Raw genomic sequence first — 22,240 nt, forward strand, 5'->3', positions numbered from 1 at the left:
CTGGCTGTTTTTGGGGGGCAGAGCAGTTGCAGGAGCTGCTTGGAGCCCAAAATGTCGTGAATCATCAGGGCACAGAGGCCTTGGGCTCTCTGAGAGGGGACAGTTTAGCCACAATGACCTTGTCACCCTTGTGCAGCCAAGCCCCCAACCCCACTGTGCCCCCCCAGCCCTGGTTTGGGTGCCCAGCTGGCCCCAAGCCCACCACCCTCAGCTGCTGCTGCCATGCCAAGATAATTTAATTACAAACCCAGTCTCCAGATGTTTTTGAGCTTCTCCTTCGAGACCAGATGTAGCTGAGAGTGGAGCTGCTGGCCCTGGGCCTCATTCTCCTGCTTTGGATCCTGGTGATTGTCTCATCCCAAGCTGATGTTTTGGGACTGTGGAGGTTCCCCCCGGGAGCCTCACGTCTGCTCTTGGTTTTCCATCCCTGCCCACCCTCAGGGGGAAGTTTGAAGGGGTAAAGTTTGGTTTCTAGCTGAGCTGGACCCACTAAAAGCTGCTTGTCATTCCCAAGAAATCAGCACCAGGGTTATGGGACACCCCTGGAAGGGGCACGGCAGGATGGAGCAGGATGAGGATTTACCCATTACCTTTATTAGGGCTTCGAAAGCAGTTGGAGGTTTGTGTCCCACAATTTCCAACTTTCCCCGATGTTCTGAGGCCACAGTGTCCCTCACCATGGGGTGACCTTGTGACAGGGGCCAGCTCTTGCCTGGGGAGCAGCGAGCCTTTGGGCGAGACCTTTCTCCCCAGCTTTTCCGTAGTCTTTGGAGAAAAAGAGGTGCTTTTGGAGGATCCTCCACCTCCACCTCTGCCAGCTGGGCCTGTGGACACATCCGTGGCTTTGACAGCTGAAGAGTGGCCCCAAATCCGCTTCTCACAACACCCACACGGTGCTGCTGGCAGCGTCCTTGCAGTGCCTGGTCCTGTCCTTCCCGGGGTGGTGGGCTTGGAGGAGACCCCTCATTCCCAGTCCTTCCATGGCATTGACCAGGCTGGAGCTCAGTGCTGGGCGTGGGGCTGCCCAGGCTGTGGGACCAGGGGGGATCACTAATTGCTACAGAGGTTTAGGGGTTGGTCAGCGGGGCAGGGACAGCGACAGCCGGGGCGGGGCAGCCTCGGGTACACAGCCCGGACACGTGAGCGCCCCAGGGCAGCAGCGTCCCAGCCCTGAGCTGGGCTGTGCAGGTGTTGGCAGCCTGGGACAGCAGCCAGGGATCCAGGCAGAGCCGTGCTCCGGGGGATCCGTCCCCACGGGGGCTGGCAGGGTGCCGGCAGGGCCTGGCGGAGGGCGCAGGACCCCTCACTCTTCACCTGGGTGCTCCCCCACTGTCCACTTGGCCTTCACATCCCGGAAAGGAGTGATGTCCTCGTAGGTGGCCATCTGCTCCACCTCCAGCCCCTGCAGCAACCACAAGGAGGGTGAGACACAGGAGGAGGCTTCAGCCACAGCACATCCCTTGGGACACCCAGGTGGGGACCCTCCCAGGCTGTTCCCCTTGAGGCTGGAGCAGCTTCCGACAGGGAGAGGGCATGGAGAGGTTGGATGTTGGATGTGCACGGGGTGCTCCTTGGGGCAGCTCATCACAGCTGATGGGTAACTCGGGAGGAAGGTGCCCAGATCCTCCTCCCAAGGAGGGGGCCCCAGCAGACACCCAGCAAGGGCACCACCCCTGTGCCAAGGCTCGCGGTGACGTTAGGGAGGTCCTGCTGTCATTAATTACCTCATAGGTGTGGTCCTCCTCCGGGCTTTTCTTCTCTTCACCCTACGGACAGGACAGTCACAGGTTGGTGTCAGTGCCCACCAGGATCCCCTGTCCCCAGCCTTGGTCCCCCAGGCCAGGTCCCACCGCTTCCACAGGCAAATCCATGGAGTCCCACACAGCGTCTGAGATGGTTTTTTCCCCACTTCAGACATGAACATTCCCTCCCACAACTCCAACCCCATCCCATGCCCAGGACTGGTGTGCCGGGGATGCACTGTGGGACACTGCTGTGAGCGCCGCTGGGGACATCCCCTCTGCTGCAGGCACTGCCACTGACCTTATCTAGGAAGATGAGGATGGGGATGCTGATGAAGATGATGAGCAGGATGGACTGGATGATGATGATGGCATCTTTCAGCGTGTTCCTGTTCTGGACCTGCTTGATGCTGCTGGTACCTGGCAGTGACAGCACAGGGAGAGCCCAGGTGTCACCTCTGTGCCAGGCTGCAGGGAGAGGGATGAGCTCGCCACGGCCAGAGTGTGTCACCAAGGGGGGATCTGGGGACCAGCGTGACCTGTCCTCTGCACTGGGAGAGACCAGAGCCCTACAGCTGCCCCCAGCATTGGCATCGGGGATCAGCTCTGGGGTGGGACACCTTGGACAGCACCCAGCAGTCACCAGGAGCAGGACAAACCTGATTTGTTGGAGGAACGTGTCCCTGGGGGGTGTTTTTGCAGGATGGACATGCCAGGGCAGACCCAGGGAGGTTCTCCTGCTCCTTGGGGCCAGCAGTGAGGAACAGAACCTCTGTAGTCCCATGGAGCACCCACAGCTGGGTCTGAGATGGTCCCACCAGCACAGGGAGGGGTGGGGATGTGGGAGCACCATGTGGGGTTCATATGGAGGGGAAAATGGGAGAGGAGGAGAAAAAGCATCTCCTGGCGTGCAGGAGGACAGGGAGCTGCCACTCACCCATGACCCGGAGCTCTGTCCCACACGAGTGCAGCTCCTCCTTCTTCTCCAGGTCCTTCCTGTCACACACGTAGATCCCGTTGTCCTCGTAGGTAGCCCTGAAGAGGGTGAGGTTGATGGAGCTGTTCGTCCTCTCGATGCTGTAGCTGGACGTGCTCTGATCCAGCACAGAGAAGTCATTCCTGTCCTCTGCTGTCTTGTACCACTTCATGGTCTGGGGCTCCTGGGAGTAGCAGATGAAGTGGACGGGCATGTTCTTCCTGATGGCCACGTACCGCGGGTTCTGGTGCACCGGGGGACACCTGTCACCTGCAGGGGACAGGGCTGTCACTGCGGCCACCCCCATGAGAGCCCCCCCAGCACCTCCCAAACAAAGAGCTTCCCATTTCCATGCTGCTTTTGAGCATCCAGCTTGGTTTTGGTGAATTATCCTCATCCCGGGCTCTCCAGGGAATGGTCCCGGCCCCGAGGCTGCCAGAGCTGCAGGAGCGCTGGGACAGCGCTGCCAGGGATGCCCAGGGTGGGGTTGTTGGGGTGTCTGTGCAGGGCCAGGGTGGGACTGGCTGATCCTGGGGGTCCCTTCCAATCAGGATATTCCAGGATTCTATAAAATCTGAGGCTTTTGGTGGAAGTCTGCTTTTAATGGAAACTCCAATTTTCTGTGGGAGTAGCTTCGCTCCAGTACTTCTGTCCTGCTTCCACCCCTCTCTGGGCACATTTAGTTAATCCCAGCTCCAAAATTACAGCTGGTGGAATCCCAGCTGGTTTCTCTCTTGCTTCCACTTTTTTTTTTTTTTGCCTTTTGCTCTATTTTGTATTTTTTTGGCCGTGTTTTAGTCCCAGGGTGGTGACTTTGAGAGCCCGTTTGGGTTGCAGAGGTCACCCTTAGAGCACCATGGGTGGCACAAGGACAATGGCACAAATGCTGTGGCACAAGCCCAGTGCTGGTCCCAGCTTGGGACCCATGCAAAGGGAAAACCCGTGGGTGCTCAGGAAAGACAAAACAGAGCCGGCCTTGCAGAGGGAGAGGAAGGTGCAGGGTTGGGGATGTCACAGCCTGGGAATGGCCTCTGTGCAGGGCAAGGCCTGTGGGTGGGGGGACAGCGGCTCTGTGGGGACAGGAGGGACCCTGGGGGACACAGGTAGGGGAAGAGCCCAGCAGGTCTGAGGGTACCTGTGTTGTTCCTGGTGTTGTCCTTCTCTGCTGAGGTCCCACCTGCAAGACAGGAGAAGGGCCCTGAGATTGTGGCCAGGAGCCCACGAGGGTGTCCCCGGGGGGACGGATGTGCCCTGGGCCCTTCGTGCCCACTCCACATGGGGTGGAGCTCTGAGGAGCAGCAACGGAGCCCTGCTCAGAGGGCCCGGGGCAGCGCAGATTTGGGTACAAACCCTTCTGTTTCCATCCTGTCTCCTGAAAGTTTTCCAGGTTGTTTCCTGGTTTATACCCCAGGGAAACCTGCTCTCTATAATGTCCCTGAGGCTGCTGCCTCTCAGGAAGGCTCCAGATACTCCCAGCTCTGCATTTCCACTCTCTGAACCAACCAGAAACCCTTCCCTGCTGGCATTTCCTGGGCTCGGAGCCCTGCAATGGCCAGGGGCTCACAGATCCTGGGGCCACGCAGCCCCCCGGGACAAGGGCTGTGGGTTGGTGCTGTGGGACGTGCAGTGCAGGAAGCGGGGTGAGGTGGGAACCCCCCCAGCACCCACGGGTGCCCTGCCTGCAGCTCCAGTGCCCCTGGGCCTGGTTCCTCTTGCTGCAGCTGGGCAGGAAGCCCCAGCCCTGTTTACTGCCCCGCTTGAGCGCCCAGCTCCCTCCTCTCAATGGAGATTCACCAAACCTCCCCAGCAAACCTCCCCCTCCCCAGGAGGAGAAGAAGGAACAGAAGAAGAAGAAGAAGAAGAAGAAGAAGAAGAAGAAGAAGAAGAAGAAGAAAGGTTCAATTCCCCAGCCTGTGGCTGTGCCACCCTCCTGCAGTTCCCTGGGACTTCCTGGCTTGGACAGGGGCTCCTCTCATTTCCCCAGAGCCGCTTCCAGGTCCCTGCTGCCCTGTTCACCTTCGGCACTGACACCTCTGCAGGCAAATCCTCCCCTCCAGCCCCGTTCCATTTTTTTCCAGGATGGGAGATGCCCTTTGTCCTGGCTGTGCATGGGGTGTGTGTCCCTGTCACCCGCAGTGCCAGCAGCCAAGGCTTTGCTCTCCAGGTTCTCTTGGTGTTTCCAAAGGAGGACCAGGCTGGTCCCTCACACCCCTCCAAGTCAGGAGTTCCACTGCAGCCACAGGTGGGCTGAACTTGCCCCGTCCTCCCCCGAAGTCGTCATGAGAGCCAAGTTCAAACCCTGCAGCCTCTAATCCATGCTGGACTTCTGTGGCCACCACAGAAACCCTTTAAATGCCCTTTGTCCCGTGGGCACACGTTTCCCTCCGGGGGCGGGATCTGCTGCAGGTTCTCGTGGCTGTCCCTGCACCAGGCAAGAGGAGCTGGAAGGGGACGGGAGCCATGTCCTGGGTTTTGCTGCTGCTTCTCCAAGGGGAACAGCGCAGGGATGTTCACACAGACCCCACAAATCACCCTAAAAGCCTTTTTCCTCCCATTTCTCCTCCGCTTGTGGGCACTGAACCCCACAGAGCAGAGATGTGGCTTGGCCATGGCCTCAGCGATGTGCCAGCCCCATCCCCAGGCCTCTGAGAGCAATAAATGGTTAAAAAAACCTCAACAACTCTTCTTTCCTGCCACCTGCAGCCCCAGCCACGCTGGCGCTGCAGCCGCTCGGCCAAAGCCACCTGCCTGCCCCAGAACGGGTCCCGTCTGCGCACCCCGAGGGAAGCAAAACCCAGACCCAGGGCAGGCACTGGGCTCCGAGCCCTGCGTGCCCTGCTGGGCTCCCCGGGAGGCTCCCAGCACAGAGCAGGGCTGAGAGAGACCAGCACAAAGCTTAAAATTAATGCCCCGAGAGGCAGAGCTGGGGGAAGCCCCCGAGCAGGGGACACAGCCCGGGGCATTGTCCTGGCTCCTTGCAAACCCCGTTTGGTGCCTACCTGTGAGCAGAGCCAGCAGCCCGAGGGTCACCGGCAGCAGCCAGAGCCTCGTGCCCACATCAGCCATATTTCAGTGCCCGGGGCAGGGAAACATCCACGCTTTGCTTCTGCTGAAACCGCTGCTGCTCCCACTGCCCTGGCCCCAGTGCCTAAAAATGGCAGAGCTGCTGCTCTGTGCACGGCCCCTTTCCTGCTCATGTAAATCCTCCCCGCCGGGGACTTTCCCTCGGGGCTGGTTTTGAATGCGGTGCAGACGCTGGGGCGGCCGTGCCTGAGGGCTGGGCACCATCCAGCCCCGGGTTCCCGGGCACTGTCCATCCTCCTGTCCCCGGGCACTGTCCATCCTCCTGTTCCTGGGCACTGTCCAGTCCCGGGTTCCCGGGCACAGTCCATCCTCCTGTCCCCGGGCACTGTCCATCCTCCTGTTCCTGGGCACTGTCCAGCCCCGGGTTCCCGGGCACAGTCCATCCTCCTGTCCTCGGGCACTGTCCATCCTCCTGTCCGCGGGCACTGTCCAGCCCCGGGTCCCCGGGCACTGTCCATCCTCGGGTTCCCGGGCACAGTCCATCCTCCTGTCCCCGGGCACTGTCCATCCTCCTGTTCCTGGGCACTGTCCAGCCCCGGGTTCCCGGGCACAGTCCATCCTCCTGTCCTCGGGCACTGTCCATCCTCCTGTCCCCGGGCACTGTCCATCCTCCTGTCCCCGGACACTGTCCAGCCCCGGGTCCCCGGGCACTGTCCATCCTCCTGTCCCCGGGCACTGTCCATCCTCCTGTTCCTGGGCACTGTCCATTCTCCTGTCCCCGGGCACTGTCCAGCCCCGGGTCCCTGGGCACTGTCCATCCTCTTGTCCCAAGGCACCGTCCATCCCCATGTGCTTGGGCACTGTCCAGCCTGTGTCCCTGGGCTTATTCCATCCCCATGTCCCTGGGCACTGTCCACGCTCACATCCCTGGGCACTGTCCACCCTCATGTCCCTGGGCACTATCCACGCTCACATCCCTGGGCACTGTCCACCCTCATGTCCCTGGGCACTATCCACGCTCACATCCCTGGGCTCTGTCCACCCTCGTGTCCCCAGGCTGTGCTCCCCGTGGTGCCAACATTCCCTGGAGGTGGCCGGGACCGGTGTGGATCTGCAGCGGAGCTGGGGGTGAGCCCATCTGCAGAGCAGGGGATGCCAAAGCTGGGCTGAGCACGGGATGTGCCCAGGGGATGGGATTGGTGCTGCCTGGCCACATCCCTGTGGGGACAGGATGGGGGTGACCCCAGGGTGTCCCCCCAGCTCCACAGTTCCCCCCCAGGGTGTTTGGCCTGAAGGCGATGGGCAGGGATTGCTGCTGGCCCAGTAGCCAAGGGTTGCAGCAGGGATGGGATAAGAATAGGGGATGTTTGTGGGGTTGCTTGTCGTGGGGTGCAGCGGGATGGGTCCCCCAGCTCCCCTCCCTGCAGCCCAGGGAGTCCAGAAATCTAAAATCACAGAAGTGTGAGTCAATCACAAAATCATTATGGTTTGAAAAGGCCTTTAGGATCGCCAGCCCAGCAGCACCACCATGATCACCACTAACCCAGGGCCTCAAGTGCCACATCCACACGTGTTCTGAGCGCTTCCAGGGAGAAGACGAGAGGGATAAATGGCCGAAAGTGTGCCAGCCTTGAGTGCCAGCCATGGCCACCTCTGCTCCATGCCCCATTTGCCACTTCCAAGAGCCTTCTCCATGAAACCTTTGAGCCAGCCAGGCCCCAGGGAAGCATAAGGAGCCCCCCAAGGTGAGCTCTGGTGCAGAAACAGTTTCCCCCATGCCCTGCCCCCCTGGCTGGGCTCGTTACCAGCTGGGGGTGAGCACTGAACTGTAACTCCAGTGAAAAACACCTTTGGGTACTTCTGCCAGTCATGTTGGTCCCCAGAGCCCGGTGCCACTGCCCGGGGCCTCCCCAAACCTTCATCTTCTGCAAGCTGGGTGGGTTTTTTGCCAGTTCTGAGCATGTGATGGGTGCCGGGAACCAGCCCCAGCCTGACTTTGCATGCAAAGGGACAGGAAGCCAGACAAATAAAGATTTCCAGAGAAAAAACGGCTCCATGAGGGAAAGATGATGGGAGAGGTGCCTTCTCCTGGTGCTGCACAGGATCCCTGCTGCCATCACCCCTGGGTCTGGCTGGAGGAGCAGAGCCTGGCCCTGGTATCCCAGCAGGGCAAAGGGAAGGGATGCCCACGTGCTTGGGCACTGTCCCAGGCTTTGCAGGGGTTTTTATCAGGCTCTGGGGCTGCAGATGGGAGCTGGGATGCTGGAGGTGCCCTGTGAGGTAAAACCAGGAGCGGGGCACAGACTGAAGAGGGTTTGCAGTGACAGCGGCCAAATCACCCCCTGAGCTGCCCGTGGGCTCCTTGGCATCCTTGAAAGGCTCAGAGGGGCTCGGTGTCCCCTAAGACCCCTGTGCTTACAGCACCCATGACGTGGGGTGTAGGGGGACCCACGGGGAGTGTCCCATGTCCCCACGCCTCTTCCCCTGGGCCACTGTGGCTCCACAGCTCCCAGAGCAGAGCCACAGCCAGCAGCAGCGCCTTCCCCACCGTCCCCAGCCCATCCCTATGCATTGGGGTTTGGGTTTCACAGTGCCCAGGCGGGTGGGCTCTGCCCCTGCCCCTGCGGCCCCTGCGTGGCACAGGCTGCTCTGCACCTGGATTACGCCAGACCTGGGACGAGCTGTTCCAGCAGCAGCAAAAACAGTGGCGAGGCCGAGCCGTGGCCCCTGGGGACGTCAGCGGGGCCCCGGGGCAGCTCCTCGCTGACGCAGAACCTGCTTCACCCACCCTGTCCTCTGCCAGTGATGCTCACCTGCTCCCACGTGGCTGCTGGGGTGGGGTTGGAGCCTGGTGTGGGGCAGCTCGGGGGAATTGAACCTCCTCCAAACCCTCCTCTGTCCTTGGGGGAGCCCACAGCAGCATCTCCTATGGCTCCTGGAGTCCACGAGCACCGAGGGCTCCAGGGGATGGGAACATGAGCAGAGCAGAAGCTTTGGGAGCTGGGTTGGAGGTCCCAGGGCACAGCCCTGGGGGCCTCCTGTGCAGGATGAGACCCCCAGGCCCTGCTGAGGTTGGCAGGTCCAAGGCCAAGCACAGGGAGCAAAGGGAAGGGGTGTTCACCCCTCCCAGTGCAGGGAAAACATTTCTCCCCCCGCCCCCAGCACACCCGGTATCATAATAACAGATCATTTACAGTTGTTTATTGTAAGAAATGTACAAAGAAAAACAGCTTTAGCTCACACAAACCCTGCTCTGGGGCATTTCCCCATCCCCGACGACACAAACGTAGAAGCAGCATCGATTGTGAACCATGATCCGGGCAGGGAGTGCCGTGCCAGGGATGCTTCCCACGGAAACGCCAGCGACAGCAGCTCCAGCTCCTGCTCCAGGGAGCACCAACATGGAAATGAGAGCACAAGGGCACGGGACGAGCCGAGCATCCCCAGCTCTGCCACCTGGCTGGTGGCTCATGGCTCCGAGCCAAGCTCAGCACCGCTCCTGGCCAGCCTGGCCACGGGGCATCCGTGACAGCAGCGCCCAAAGCAGCCCGGGAAGAGAAGAGAATCATCAGAGTACAAAAAGACGGAGCCTTTGGCTTCAGGAACAGCCCTTGTTTGAACTGGAAGAGGTTTTGGTTCGTTTGTTTTGATCTCAAGAGTGGGGGGGTTTCCCTTTTGAAGGCAGAAGTTGGTCAGAGGTGAACTTGGGGCCTTTTGCATGTTTTTCACAGAATCCCAGAATGGGCTGGGTTGGAAGGACCTTAAAGCTCATCCATTCCACCCCCTGCCAAAGGCAGAGACACCTTCCACTGTCCCAGGCTGCTCCAAGCCCCATCCAGCCTGGCCTTGGACACTTCCAGGGATCCAAGGGCAGCCACGGCTCTGCCAGGACACTTTTCCTTGATTTACTTTCCTTTCGCTCACCTGTGTGAAGAACAGCAAGTCCCTTTTCCCCCAGGAAGATGCTCCTCTGCCTGGAGGTTTCTTGGTGAGGACCTGCCTGGCCCATCCCGAACGTGCCACAGGGGCCTCTCCACAGCCCCAGCCTAGGGAAAGATGCTCTGCCTGAGGATTTTGGGATTCACACCCCAATGGGGTCGTTTATTACATGGAGCCACCTGGGGCTTGGGTGGGATTTAGGGCACCCCTAAAGCAGCTCGCGGAAAGGATTGTTCAAACATCTGCTCTGATCCTTTGGGGTCCATCTCATTAATTAATACTAACAAAGAGGACATTGGGAACGCCAACCAAGAGCCCTCCAGTGGGACGATTCCTCTTGCAACAGGGCTAGAAAAAAAAAAACCCTGGAGAGTTTTGTCCCTGGGACTGGGGATTCTTGGAGGATGTTTTCCAAACCCTACCTTTGCTTTCCTGCCACAAACCCTGCATGGAAATGGGAAAACAGAGTAAAACCTGACTATAAATAGTGTTTACATTCGTCCTGCAGAGACCTGAATGATTTCTGGTTTCAATGCATATTCAGAGACCTTGAAAACCTGATATTTAACCCTGAGAACAAATCTGCAGATGCTTTGCTTTGGCTTTGCAAACCAATTTTTAAGACATAATTGCACTTTCTCTTGTATGTAACAAAAAATAATCATCAAGCTTATTCAGAGGTTCAAAAGAAAGGTGCTACTTTAAGACTTTGAAGATTTTTGTTCACAAAACCTTGTGTTTTCTGTAATTATTCTTAATATTATTTCACTTGGCTCATCTCTCACTGGTTGCTTGGCTGCACTCTGGAAGAATAAAATACAGGAAAATCTCTTAACTGTGAAATAACATTAATAAATAATTACTTTAAGTGAAAGGACAACCATATTCTTCTGTTCGTGTCTGAAAAACATCGTTACCGTGATGAGATCATTTCAAAACTAACTTGTTTCTCTTTCACTGACAGCAGATTTCACATTTGAGTTCTCATAAGAAAAAGAATTAAACTCTTTGCAAGTGCAGTGGGCTGTAAAACCCAGGATCAGGAGGAGATCCTGCTATGAAAGTCAAGGTGGTTGCTTGAAATATCTGAAATTAGCTCAATATCTAAGATCTAAAGATCTGTGCATGGAAGAGCTCTGAACAGGAGACACAGATGAAGCCTCTTTGGGCTGGGCCAGAGGTGGAATCTCCTTGTGCTACACCAGCGACTCTTTCACCACGCGTTCCTTATCCCAAGCTCGTGCTTCCTCAGGAGCATCCTGGCGCGTCTCTGAGCTGGGAATGGGCTCGAGGCCCAAGGCAGGGGCTGTCTCCACGTCTGTCCCAGTGTTCCCATAGATCTCCTGCATTTTGGTGGCGATCAGCCCTTCCTTCTCGGGCGCGTCCTCGCCCAGGGCGTCCTGGCTGTGCCTGTACATGTAGGACGCCTGCTTCACTGAGCGCCTCAGGAGGTACCTCCGGAAAGCCCTCTGGATCTTGGTAGCACAGACCTCCTCGTGTTTCCTCTTCAGGGTGGTGGTGATGGGTTCATAGGAAACCTTCGAGGGGTTGGCAGCCATGAACTTCTCCTCCATGGTGGCCTTCAAGGCATCCATCTCTCCCGAGTCTCCCAGCACTTCCTTAGTCAGGGCGAAGAGGATGTCTAGGCAGTGGATTTTGTCCCCAGCAACCATTGGTAGATCCATGGTGACGAGTTTGATCTTGTTGGGCTTGGGAATTCTGAGTGGCTCCTGCAAGGTGTCCACAAAGTCAGACAAGGTGCTGTAGGCGATGAACTGGGTGGCGTCCGGGTCAAACTTCTCCCAAGTTTCATAAAACATTTCAAAATCATCTTCGCAGAGGGGCTCGCTGCTCTCCTCCGTGGCCACGTTGAAGTTCTCCAGGATGATGGCGATGTACATGTTCACCACGATGAGGAAGGAGATGATGATGTAGCTACAGAAGAAGAAGATGCCGATGGAGGGGTTCCCACAGTCTCCTCTCACCGAACTCCCGGGGTTCTCCAGCTCGGGGTCGCAGTCCGGGGGGCCGCTGTTGAGGATGGGGTTGAGGAGCCCATCCCACCCCGCTGACGTGGTGATCTGGAAGAGGCAGATCATGCTGTTCCCGAAGGTTTCGAAGTTGAAGATGTCATCGATCCCTGACTCCTTCTTGACGTAGGCAAAGTTGGACATTCCGAAGATGGAGTAGATGAACATGACAAGGAAGAGCAGGAGGCCGATGTTGAACAGGGCGGGCAGGGACATCATCAGGGCAAAGAGGAGCGTCCGGATGCCTTTGGCTCCTCGGATCAGCCGCAGCACGCGGCCGATCCTCGCCAGCCGGATGACCCTGAAGAGGGTGGGGGACACAAAATACTTCTCGATGATGTCTGAGAGGACAATACCTGCGGAGGGATGAAGGACAGGTGAGTTTGCTGTGTCACCAGTGGGAGGTGAGGGGGAGCTGCTCTGCTCTGTCTGGGCAGACACAGGGAGGTGAGGCCACCTCTGATGGCTCCTCCAGTGACAGGGAAAACATTAAAAAATAACCTCCGAGCACAGGCCCAAGGGTTAAACTCTGGCTGCTCTGTTTCAGAGAAAGGAAACACCAAGGGAAATAACACCAAGAAGGAGCAGAGAGATCCCCAGCCCCTCACCCTGGCCTGGGGTGGCCTCACATCTGTCATGTCTCAGGGTCCTGGGGGCTTGGCCCTGCTCAAAGGGCCGGTGCAAACAGGGTCCAGTGACAGCTTGGTGGCTGTGGATTGGTGAGACCATTGCCACTCTTCATTGTCCAGTGGGATCTCTGAGGGAGTGGTGGGAGCAGCGGGACTCACCCAGGATGGACAGGATGACCACCACGAAGTCGAAGATGTTCCAGCCCACAGTGAAGTAGTAGTAGCGCAGGGCGAACATCTTGAGCACGCACTCCCCGGTGAAGATGACGATGAAGACCAGGTTTATCTTGTAGAGGACAGAGGTTTTGAGCTCGCTCTGGTCATCTGTTTCCACCATCATGGTCACCATGTTCAGGCAAATCAGGATCATGATGGTGATGTCAAACACTTGCTTGGTAACGAAGTCGAACACCTTCCCTTGGAATTTGTTCTGCCATGAGGGACACGAGGGTGACGATGGAGCACCAGAGAGGAGGTGGGAACACACGACAGACACAGCAAAACAAAAACACAACAGAAAGAGAAGGAACCATATTTGCAAGTGTGGGAAACCTCAGGGTTGTGGCCAGCACAGCCCCAAAAGTTATGGGGGGAGGATTCCCAGCACCTCTCAGGATGGAGCACCCCTGGGAATGCCACAGCCAGAAGGAGTGGGCACAGGGCGCAGTCCTTGCTAATTATACCCACAGCTGATAGGGCACAAATTAACACATGGGAAGGACCTCACTTGTGCAGGGCTACAAAACCCAAATCACAGCTGAGAGTGTTTTGGCTGGACCAGGGTCCCTTCTGGGGGGTTGAAAGCTGAGCTTTCCTAGAGCCCAACTCCCTTCCAGAGAGGAGCTGGGAGCCAAACTAGGAAAAAACCCAAATTCCTGCAAAAGAAATCCCATCACTGCCCTTGCCAGCAGACCCAGGGCTAAAGAGCAGACCCAAGGGAGGTGGCTCTTGTGAAGCCCCAGCTCTTGGCCGGTTCCTGTCTGAAGAGTCACAATGGGGCAAATGGTCTTCCCTGGACCCTTCTTGTTCCCTTTGGGACAGCTGGTGGCTTGCAGTGTTCCCCGCGTGCTCCGCTCCAGGAGGATGAACCCAACGTACCGATGGCCTGGGGATGGGCTTCTGGGGTTTCTTGGATCCCAGCTTCTTCATGGCGTTGTAGTATTTCTTCTGCTCTTCCGTCATGAAGATGTCTTTGCCTCCAAAGTATAAAGGGAATCACTGCTGTTAGTCTCGGGAATTCTCTTCCCACCAAGCGTCTCTGAGCACGTCCCTTCCCACCAAGTATCTCCAGCCCCTCAGAGACCCTGCTGGGAGCAAGGTGTCCTCTCTGTGTCCTGCAGACCTCGCTCAGCACCACCAGTGTGCTCAGCTCTGCCCACCCTCCACCTGCTCCCTGCCCTGGGGTGTCAGTCCTGAGCTGCTGGCTTGGAAGCAGAAGTTGAGTCTCAACGTAGTGCACAGAAAAATGATCCCGGGGTGGGAAAAGAAAATAAAAGTGATGGCCTAGGCAAGAGAAAACACAGCCTCCCTTTGCTTCCTCCCTGTGCACACATAAATTAAGTCCTCTGTAACTGCTATGACCAGGACACAAAGCCCCACATGCCGTTTGTCCAGTGCAGGAAGCCACTAATGGATAAGAATCCTGGGATCCATCCTAATCCAGGGCATGGTGGCCCTGGCCCCATCACCCCACCACTGTGCTGGCCCCCTCCAGCCTAGAGCAGCACCTCAGGGGCCAGGAAATACTCATCTTTTTCTTCTGCTGGTTGAAGTTGTCGATGATGACGCCGATGAAGAGGTTCAGGGTGAAGAAGGCACCGAAGATGATGAAGATGACGAAGTAGATGTACATGTAGAGGTTGATCTCGTACTGTGGCTGCTCTTCAATCTGGCCAGGAGAGACGGGAAAAGTGAGACTGATTCTGTCCCCAGAGGTTGTCCCCAAGCCCCCAGACAAGAGCTTGTGGTGTTTGGAGAGAGCCAGGGGGTGGCTGCTCCAAAACTTTTGGCCGCGTGTTCCCAGTGAGAGCAGCCACGGGAAGGGACATCCATGTGACACTGGTTGAGGGCCAAGGACATCCTGGCCCCTGATCCCACAGCACGGGTAGGGGAATGGGAAAGGACGTCCTTTGCAGCGATATTAATGAGCAAATGAGTTTCTAATCAGCTGATTATGAATCAACAACTGAAATTTATCTGAGAGGGGAAAGGAAAAGGGTGAGTCCATGGCCGCGTACATGATGTCCAGCACAGTGGGGTGACACAACCCTGGACAATGCTCCTCATCCCAAGGAGCACCCCTTAATCCTGCTCTCTGTTTGACCAGAGACATCCCAAGGTGATCCCATTGACTTCCCCCATTTTGAGGAAAGCTCTTGGCAGAACAGGGAGGATTTTCTCCCAAACCAGCTTTGTCCCAGGTGGGGCAGAGGCCTGAGGGATTTTCAGAGGGCAATGAAAGGATGCTAAAAAAAGGCAATGAAAACAACCCTTCAGGCCTGTGGGTGTGTGGGGTGACCCCCCAGTGGGATTGGAGAACAGTAGGAAACCCCTCCTGCTGTGGGGACACTTTTGGGGATGGATCAAAGTAGGAACAGCCTTTGCACAAGACTCTTCAAACACCTGGGCTTTTTTAACAACTCACTGAACCCAGAGGTTGAACGCTGGCTGCTCTCTTCTCATAACCCATTACTGCTCAAGGCATGCCAAGCACTTTCTCCAGGATGGGATGAGCGTTCACAGCTGGAGGGGTCATGGAGGACATCAGGTCACAGCAGAAAGAAGGATGAGCCCTCCAGGTTGGAGCAGTGGGGGCAGAACAGGGATTTTGGCCCCTGGAACTGAAGCCGAGCAGAGCAGGCTCAGCCCCAGCTGTGGGGCGGGGTGGGAGCCCAGTGTGGGGCCTGGACGCAGGTGACAATGACATGGGTGGCGCAGGGACACATGGCTGCCCTTTTTGAGGCCGTGCACCTCAGCAGGGGGACGTGGTGGCTGCCCAAATGTCCGAGGCCAGGTTGGACAGAGCTTGGAGCACCCTGGGAGAGTGGAAGGTGTCACTGCCCACGGCAGGGGGTGGCACTGGATGGTTTTTAGGGTCACTTCCAACACAAACTGTCCTGAGATTCCATGATCTGATACATTTTGGGGGTTTCTCCACCCTGTAGCCCACGGCCTGGCTGAGGTCATGGGTGGGATGCAGGCAGCCGCCAGCACCACAGGGCAGAGCCAGAGGTGATGCTGTAGCCAAGGATCCGTCCCAGCCCCAGTTCTGGGACTCCAATCCCAGTCTGCCAAGGGGAATCCAACTCCTGGAATCGGCAACGTGTCCCTGCGTGTCCCCTCACCTCGCGTGAGTCCACGGCTGCGTACATGATGTCCATCCAGCCTTTGAAGGTTGCCTGTGGGAAGAGGAACGGTCGGACTTGGAGTCTTTTCCAGCATAAAGGATTCTGTGATTCTATGGCAGTGGAGAAGAATGGATTTTCTGGGAGGTGTTTGGGGCTGGGAAGAAAGGGAAGGTGATGGGGGTGTGTGGGGTTTAGCTCTGAGCACTCCCGCTTCTCTGTGGGAATGGCAGGAGAGGGACATGGGTTGAACCCACAAGAAAAACATCCCAGAAATATGGAAATTCTTATGTGAATATTCATGGGCCGTTCTGGGGCTGACGCTACCAGCGACTTCCCAAAACACCACTGCAAACCAAAAGATGAAATTGATTCTTCTCTCCCTTCTCCTCTTGACTTCAAAGTCATTTTCCCAAAGGCAGAGCTGTGCCAGGGCCGGCTGCCTCCTCTCCAGTCCCAAACTGTGCCACCTCCATAGCCCTGACTTCCATATCCTGGCTCTGGTTCTGCTGGATCCCCATCCCAGCGGGGCAGGGGACTACACCAAATCTTTTACAGGGTCCTTCACAGCCTTTTGCTGCTGATTTGTTAAACAAAAGGTCTGCACATCTTGTTTCCTGAATCTGATGGAACAACAAGGCTGAAGAGGAAGCTGAATTTAGAAGCAGGGTTATCAGCTGGGGTTATTTTCCGATGCTGCAGCCACCAGTTCCCCTGGATCTGATGGGAGTAGCCCCAGCCCGCCCCATAACGGAGCTCACACCTATATTTTTATTAAAGCTGTGGTGAGCAGTTCCCCTTTGCTGCCCGGCCCAGCTGTGGGGAGTTCAGTGGAACCCAGCTGCCCACAGGGGACATGTGTGCCCTTTTTCCAGTCGTCACCCGCCCCACGCAAAGTCCCACAACCTACGGCTGGAGCAGACTGAACTTTCCAAAGGGGTGCAGGGGTGACAGAGCCTCCCCTCCTGACTCCTGCGCCCTGTGCTGTGCAGAGGCTGCTCTGCCGTGCCGGCCTTGGTGCTGTCTGCACCCACCTGTAGCAGTTCCCTGGTGACGCCTTCCCCTCCCATCTTCTACCCTGTCTCTTTTCCTCCTTGGCTAGGAGAAAACCCCTTCCTAAGGGTTTTTTTTGGTGTTAAAAAACAGCTTTGGAGCTAAGAAGCAGCTAAGAAACCCCATCCCACGTCAGCCCTGATGCTCATGCCACTGCCCTGCAGGGCTCCACGTGTCTTGGACGGTGACACCCGATGTTGTGACGTACCACCTGCAGCAGGGACAGGTATCCCAAGCCCACGTTGTCGAAGTTGACCTTGACGTTGACCCATCTGACCTCGTTGGTGTAGAGCAGGGCCATGCAGTCGCTCTTGTTGTTGACCACGTCGATGTCGAAGAGCTCACCCGTGGTGGTGTTGACACACCTGTAGTACTTCCCCGCGAACAGGTTCACCCCCATGATGCTGAAGATCAGCCAGAAGATGAGGCAGACCAGCAGGACGTTCATGATGGAGGGGATGGCGCCCAGCAGGGCGTTCACCACCACCTGCAAGGGGAGAAAACACCTTGGGGGACCTGGATGGGGCCTTCATGTTCCCGTGCCCCAACCTTGCCCTCCCCAGCAGCACCAAGCGGGGTCAGACTGGACCAAAGGGACCTTAGCATTGATCCCACCGATCTGGAGGCCCCTGAAAACCAACTGGGATGTCCCTGGTGTAGGGGACCGCTGAAGGCTGTCAAGTCCCTGTCAGGGCCAGCAGCACATGGGGACACACTTACCCTCATGCCCTCAAACCGGGACAGGGCACGCAGGGGTCGCAGAGCCCTCAGTGTCCGCAGGGATTTGATGGCTCCCAGCTCGGAATATCCCAGCCAGTTTGCTGTCAGGCTGATGAGGGACACCTGGAAGGAGCAGCCCAAGTGATCAGCAGCACCTCAGCTGGAAACACAACTGCAGCTCCTGCCCTTCCCTCTCTCCTGAGTCCCTCAGGCTGGCCGTCATCCTCTAGCCCCAGGACACAGACATCAAGTCCTTGGGGTCCCTGGTGACCAGACACCTCAAGAGTCACAGAATCGCAGAGTGGTTTGGGTTGGAAGGGACCTTAAAGACCATTCAGTTCCACCCCTGCCATTGGCAGGGACACCTTCCACTATCCCAGGGTGCTCCAAGCCCTGTCCAGCCTGGCCTTGGACACTTCCAGGGATCCAGGGACAGGGTGACACCTCTTGAGTGTGAGGGTGGAATTGATGTGGACACAGAAAGGACAGGAAGGACAGATTGCTCTGTCATGGAGCACTTGGGAGACCCTGTGTCCCTTCACAGCTTTACTTTTCTGGTGGAACAGCAGGGGCTGTTCTTGGCTTGGGTATAAAACAGACAGGTTTGAAAGGTTCCTGCAACCAGGAATGAAGTGGTCCTTCCTGTCAGGACCATTATTTTAAGTAATGTTCTAAGCTCTCATTCCACAGCCACCCCTTTATCCTCCAGAATACAATCTGGGTTCGTTTACAACAGCCCCCAACACCCCCAATCCCCTTGGCTTGGCCCTGCTCATCACATACATCCACAATGAGGAAATCCAGCCAGCACCAGGCATTGGTGAAGTACACCTTGAAGCCGTAGGCCACCCACTTGAGCAGCATCTCGATGACGAAGACGTAGGAGAAGACCTTGTCTGCGTATTCCAGGATGGTGCGGATCACCTTGTGCTGCTCGATGTAGATGTCCTCGAAAGCCTGCAAGGGGCACGGAGCTACGTGACAGTCATCCTTCCACGGGACCCCACGGAGCTACGGGACAGTCATCCTTCCACAGGACCCCACAGAGCTACGGGACAGTCATCCTTCCACGGAACCCCACGGAGCTACGGGACAGTCATCCTTCCACAGGACCTGTGGCATCCCAGGGCACACCCCCGCTGGCATCCCCCTGCTTTCCCAGGGCTCGTGAAGCTGGGAGCCTAAGGATGGCTGGCATTTATTCATGGACCTGATCAACGTGGGGTCCAACTCCTGTTTGCAAGTCCCTGTTGGCTTTGTGGGGTTGGACCCAAAGCGAAGCTTCACTGAAGCCGAAGTCCGGCTGCAGCCAGTTCCTGGGTGTCTCAGCTCAAACCCCAGGACACCAACCCACACCTTGGGATGCTTTGGGAGGTTTGAAAATGCCCTGAGGAGTCTGGGTGAGTGCTACACCCCTGTGTTGGGTAAGCAGTCCGAGGTAGGGGCGTGGTGATCAGGTGTTGCACAGCTGGCGTAGCTCAGCTTTCAATTCCTGCACCAGCTACAACCTCAGACATCCCCAAACCACCTCAGAGCGAGCTGCAGACATGTAAAGTGTGTCTGAAAACCCTCTCAGTCCCTCTGTTCTCCTTCCCTCTCTCTTCACCTCCAAACCTGAAGAGAAGTTGGTGTTTCCCGGGTTAAATCCAGCCCAAACACTCAGAGAAGAGCACCAGGCCAACCCACAGATGATGAATTAGGCTGATTTAACGGAACACCCGGGTTCAGAGAGGGGGCACCAGGCGCTGATGGAGGTGCTGAGCAGCAAAATAAAACCCATGAACTGCTCGTCAAGCACCTCCTGGTAGCTGGTGCTGGTGGTGGTGAAATGAGGACCCACACGATGATGAATAAATGGTTCAGGTGGTTCATAGTTGGCATAAGAGCAGGAGTGGGGGCTGTAGGCAGTGGCATCCCCTCGAGCCCATGGACCACAGCCCATGGATGATGGTCCAGGGATGCTGGGGAGGGGTGACCAGGGCGTACCAGGACTCCTGGAGGATGTTTAGATCCCCGCACAAGGCTGTACCTTGGTCAGACCTGAGCCAGATGGGGTTTGAAGTCAAACATCTGCCCACAGCTGGGTCACTCGGCACAGGAGATGCCCAGAGCCTGGGCTCTGTCACCTCCCTGGGCTCCCCCAGGCTGGGGAGCTGCTGCAGAGCCCTTGGGACAGGGGGAAAGGTGGCACCTACCAGTGCCCCACTGCTGAGGAGGATCATGAAGACAATGAAGGTCTCGAACCAGTCGTGCTCCACGATGCGGAAGCAGGTCTTCCTGAGGTTCCACCAAATCTTCCCCTTCTCACTGGTGATGTCCACGTAGAGGCAGGGGAACCTCTTCACACAGCCTGGGGACACAGGGGCTGGGGGTCACTCCTGGCCAGCGTGGTCCTGCTATTCCCAGTTTTATTGGCATTTTAAACCCTCCCTGGCGGAGGTTGGACCAGGATCCTGCTGGGCTTAGGTGGGTGCACGAGGGGAGCTCCATGGGGACATCTCCGTGGTGGTACAGGAGGATTTGGAGTTCTGGCTGAGCTCGGGGAGCCTGGGGGTCCTTGTGCTGCAAGACTGGGCTGGCAGTGGCCCCTCCACGCCCTTTTCCCCTCTCCACCCCCATCTCCCCCTGCCCGCAGGGTCTCCAGCCCTGCTCTGCCCTCACCTTCGGTGAAACACTCCTCGGGCTCGTTGCTCTCCTCGGCTGCCTCGGCCACCTCCTCCTCCTCGGGCGCGGGGGGTTTGTAATCCACTGTGCTGCACACGGACGAGGCGTTGTCACTGGACAGGGGGTTCTGCAGAGGGACAGGAATTCAGGCCGGGCTCCGGGGCTTTGGCTGCCTCCAGCCATGCTCCTCCTGCCCCAGAGAGCCCAGGCAGGACCAGGTGGGTGCTGGGACCTCCTTGTTTGGAGGATGCTCCGAGTCCCCCTCCATGGACACACAGCCCAGAAGCTGTTGAGTCATCCAGGGCTGCAAACCCTGGAGGATTGGTGGTACCTGAGCTTTGCTTTTCACCCAGGTTCAGAGGAACAGAAGGTCCCCTGATCCCAGCCTTCCTCCATCTCGCATCCACCCGTGCCACCACCTCAGGCTGATTTTCTCACCTCCTCCTCCTCTGTGTGTCCCCATCCAGGAATTGCTCTGCCAGCCCCCCTTTGGTGCAGAAACCCAAGCAGCCTCTCCTCTCTCCTCCCTCTGGCTCGGCTCATGCCAAAGGGCCCTCAGCCCGAGGTTCACCCAAGTTCAAAACCTGCATCCCAAATACCTCTCCAGCTCCATCCTGCTCCACAGCTCCGCTTGCTGCCTTCCCAGACACCACTCAGCAAGGCCCAGAGGGGCTGATAACAAGAGAAAACCTTGGCAAATCCCCTGGGATTCTTTTTCCTCTGTTTTTTTTTTTTTTGCATTCCGAGAAGCCCTTGTGCAGCACTAGAGGAACCAGCAGATTCCCCAGCCCTGCCTCTCCTACCTTGGAGCAGCAGGAACCAGAGGATCCAGGGTGGGTATTTCCAGCACAGGAAGGTGTTGGCTTACACTGGAAGGAGATAATCCTCCCCCCAGGCTGCTCCTGCTTTTGGTAGTGCTTAAAGGAGCTGCTCCAGCCTCCAAAAACCAGGGAAAAGCCCTGGGGGTAAACTGAGGCACCGTCACTGCCTGTTGCTTCAGGGGCCACAGCCGCATCTCCGAGAGAAGATGTTGCTTTGGGGACCTTTGGGGACATGCAGGAGAGGACACAGCAGCAGGGGTGGCACCAGCTGTCAGCTGGTGGCTCCCAAGGGCCACGGGGACCACCCTCAGTCGAGGCCGGACGGGAGGGGCAGGAGGATTTGGGAGTCTCAGCACGGAGCCAGGCAAGCTGTGACCCCAGGGAAGGACACACAGGAGCCACCTGCCTCCAGGACAAGCCTTACAAAGGGTCAGGGTGGGGATAAACCAGTGCAACTGCCCTGGAGATGTGGGGGAAGGTCCAAAAGGGCCTTGGACGGCTCGTGGAATCCAGGAGTTCTGTGGGTGGAACTCGGGGCAGGTTCTCTTGGGTGGGGACAGGGATAAAACCCATCCCTGGGGGCTCCTGAGCCATCCCACTCCTGGAACCAGCAGGTTTGGAGGGCAATTTCCATTACACACCCGGTACAGCCTCTCCAGCCCGGCTGGGGCTTTCCCCCAATCCAGGGCTTTCCCATCCTTGGTGCTGCACGTCCTGACTCACCCCAGGACCCCACAATCCACAGCACTGAGAATCATGGAATTGTTCAGGCTGGAAAAGCCTTCTGAGACCATCGAGTCCAGCACTGCCGAGGCCACCACTGACCCCTGTCCCCAGGTGCCACATCCACACGGCGCTTAAACCCCTCCAGGGATGGGGACTCCACCCCTGCCCTGGGCAGCTGTGCCAGGGCTGGACACTCCTTTCAGTGAAGAAATTTTCCTTAATCTCCAACCTAAACCTCCCCTGGCCCAGCCTGAGGCCGTTCCCTCTCCTCCTGTCCCTGTTCCCTGGCAGCAGAGCCCGACCCCCCCGGCTGCCCCCTCCTGTCAGGGACTTGTGCAGAGCCACAAGGTCCCCCCTGAGCCTCCTTTGCTCCAGCCTGAGCTCCTTTCCAGCTCCCTCAGCCCCACTGACAACACCCCTGTGCTGCACCACATCCCGGGACACATCACGCTGCCCTCCAGGGTGGGATCCCCAGGGGAAAAGCCCCTGGAAGAGCCCTGAGCCCCGGCACTGATTCTGCGGAGCCGCAGACCGGGCTGGCGCCTCCTCGCTGCTTTGAGCTGCAAAACAGA

At 57.5% G+C, this 22,240-nt stretch overlaps 2 protein-coding genes across 2 annotated transcripts in view; both read right to left on the reverse strand.

Annotated features, from left to right (window-relative positions):
- Positions 1–603: 603 nt before the first annotated feature.
- CD79B (CD79b molecule) lies at positions 604–5,796 on the reverse strand. The gene is made up of 6 exons (XM_068996541.1): positions 5,718–5,796; positions 3,854–3,895; positions 2,680–2,988; positions 2,044–2,162; positions 1,725–1,766; positions 604–1,402 (listed from the first exon to the last, which is right to left on the reverse strand). Exons 1-6 carry the CDS (start codon positions 5,782–5,784, stop codon positions 1,304–1,306), a joined length of 678 nt encoding a protein of 225 aa, XP_068852642.1. The 5' UTR covers positions 5,785–5,796; the 3' UTR covers positions 604–1,303.
- A 3,150-nt stretch (positions 5,797–8,946) lies between these two features.
- SCN4A (sodium voltage-gated channel alpha subunit 4) overlaps positions 8,947–22,240 on the reverse strand; it is a 42,084-nt gene continuing 28,790 nt past the window's right edge. Inside the window, exons 18-27 of the mRNA XM_068996277.1 lie at positions 20,119–20,248; positions 19,653–19,807; positions 18,241–18,414; positions 17,458–17,580; positions 16,946–17,224; positions 15,685–15,738; positions 14,091–14,228; positions 13,439–13,543; positions 12,500–12,770; positions 8,947–12,067 (exon numbers count right to left, since the gene is read on the reverse strand). Coding sequence (XP_068852378.1) covers positions 10,878–12,067; positions 12,500–12,770; positions 13,439–13,543; positions 14,091–14,228; positions 15,685–15,738; positions 16,946–17,224; positions 17,458–17,580; positions 18,241–18,414; positions 19,653–19,807; positions 20,119–20,248 — 2,619 coding nt within the window. The 3' untranslated portion in view covers positions 8,947–10,877. The remainder of the gene's footprint in view (positions 12,068–12,499; positions 12,771–13,438; positions 13,544–14,090; positions 14,229–15,684; positions 15,739–16,945; positions 17,225–17,457; positions 17,581–18,240; positions 18,415–19,652; positions 19,808–20,118; positions 20,249–22,240) is intronic.

Source organism: Aphelocoma coerulescens, chromosome 27 (genome assembly GCF_041296385.1).
Source record: "Aphelocoma coerulescens isolate FSJ_1873_10779 chromosome 27, UR_Acoe_1.0, whole genome shotgun sequence".
Lineage (NCBI taxonomy): Eukaryota > Metazoa > Chordata > Aves > Passeriformes > Corvidae > Aphelocoma > Aphelocoma coerulescens.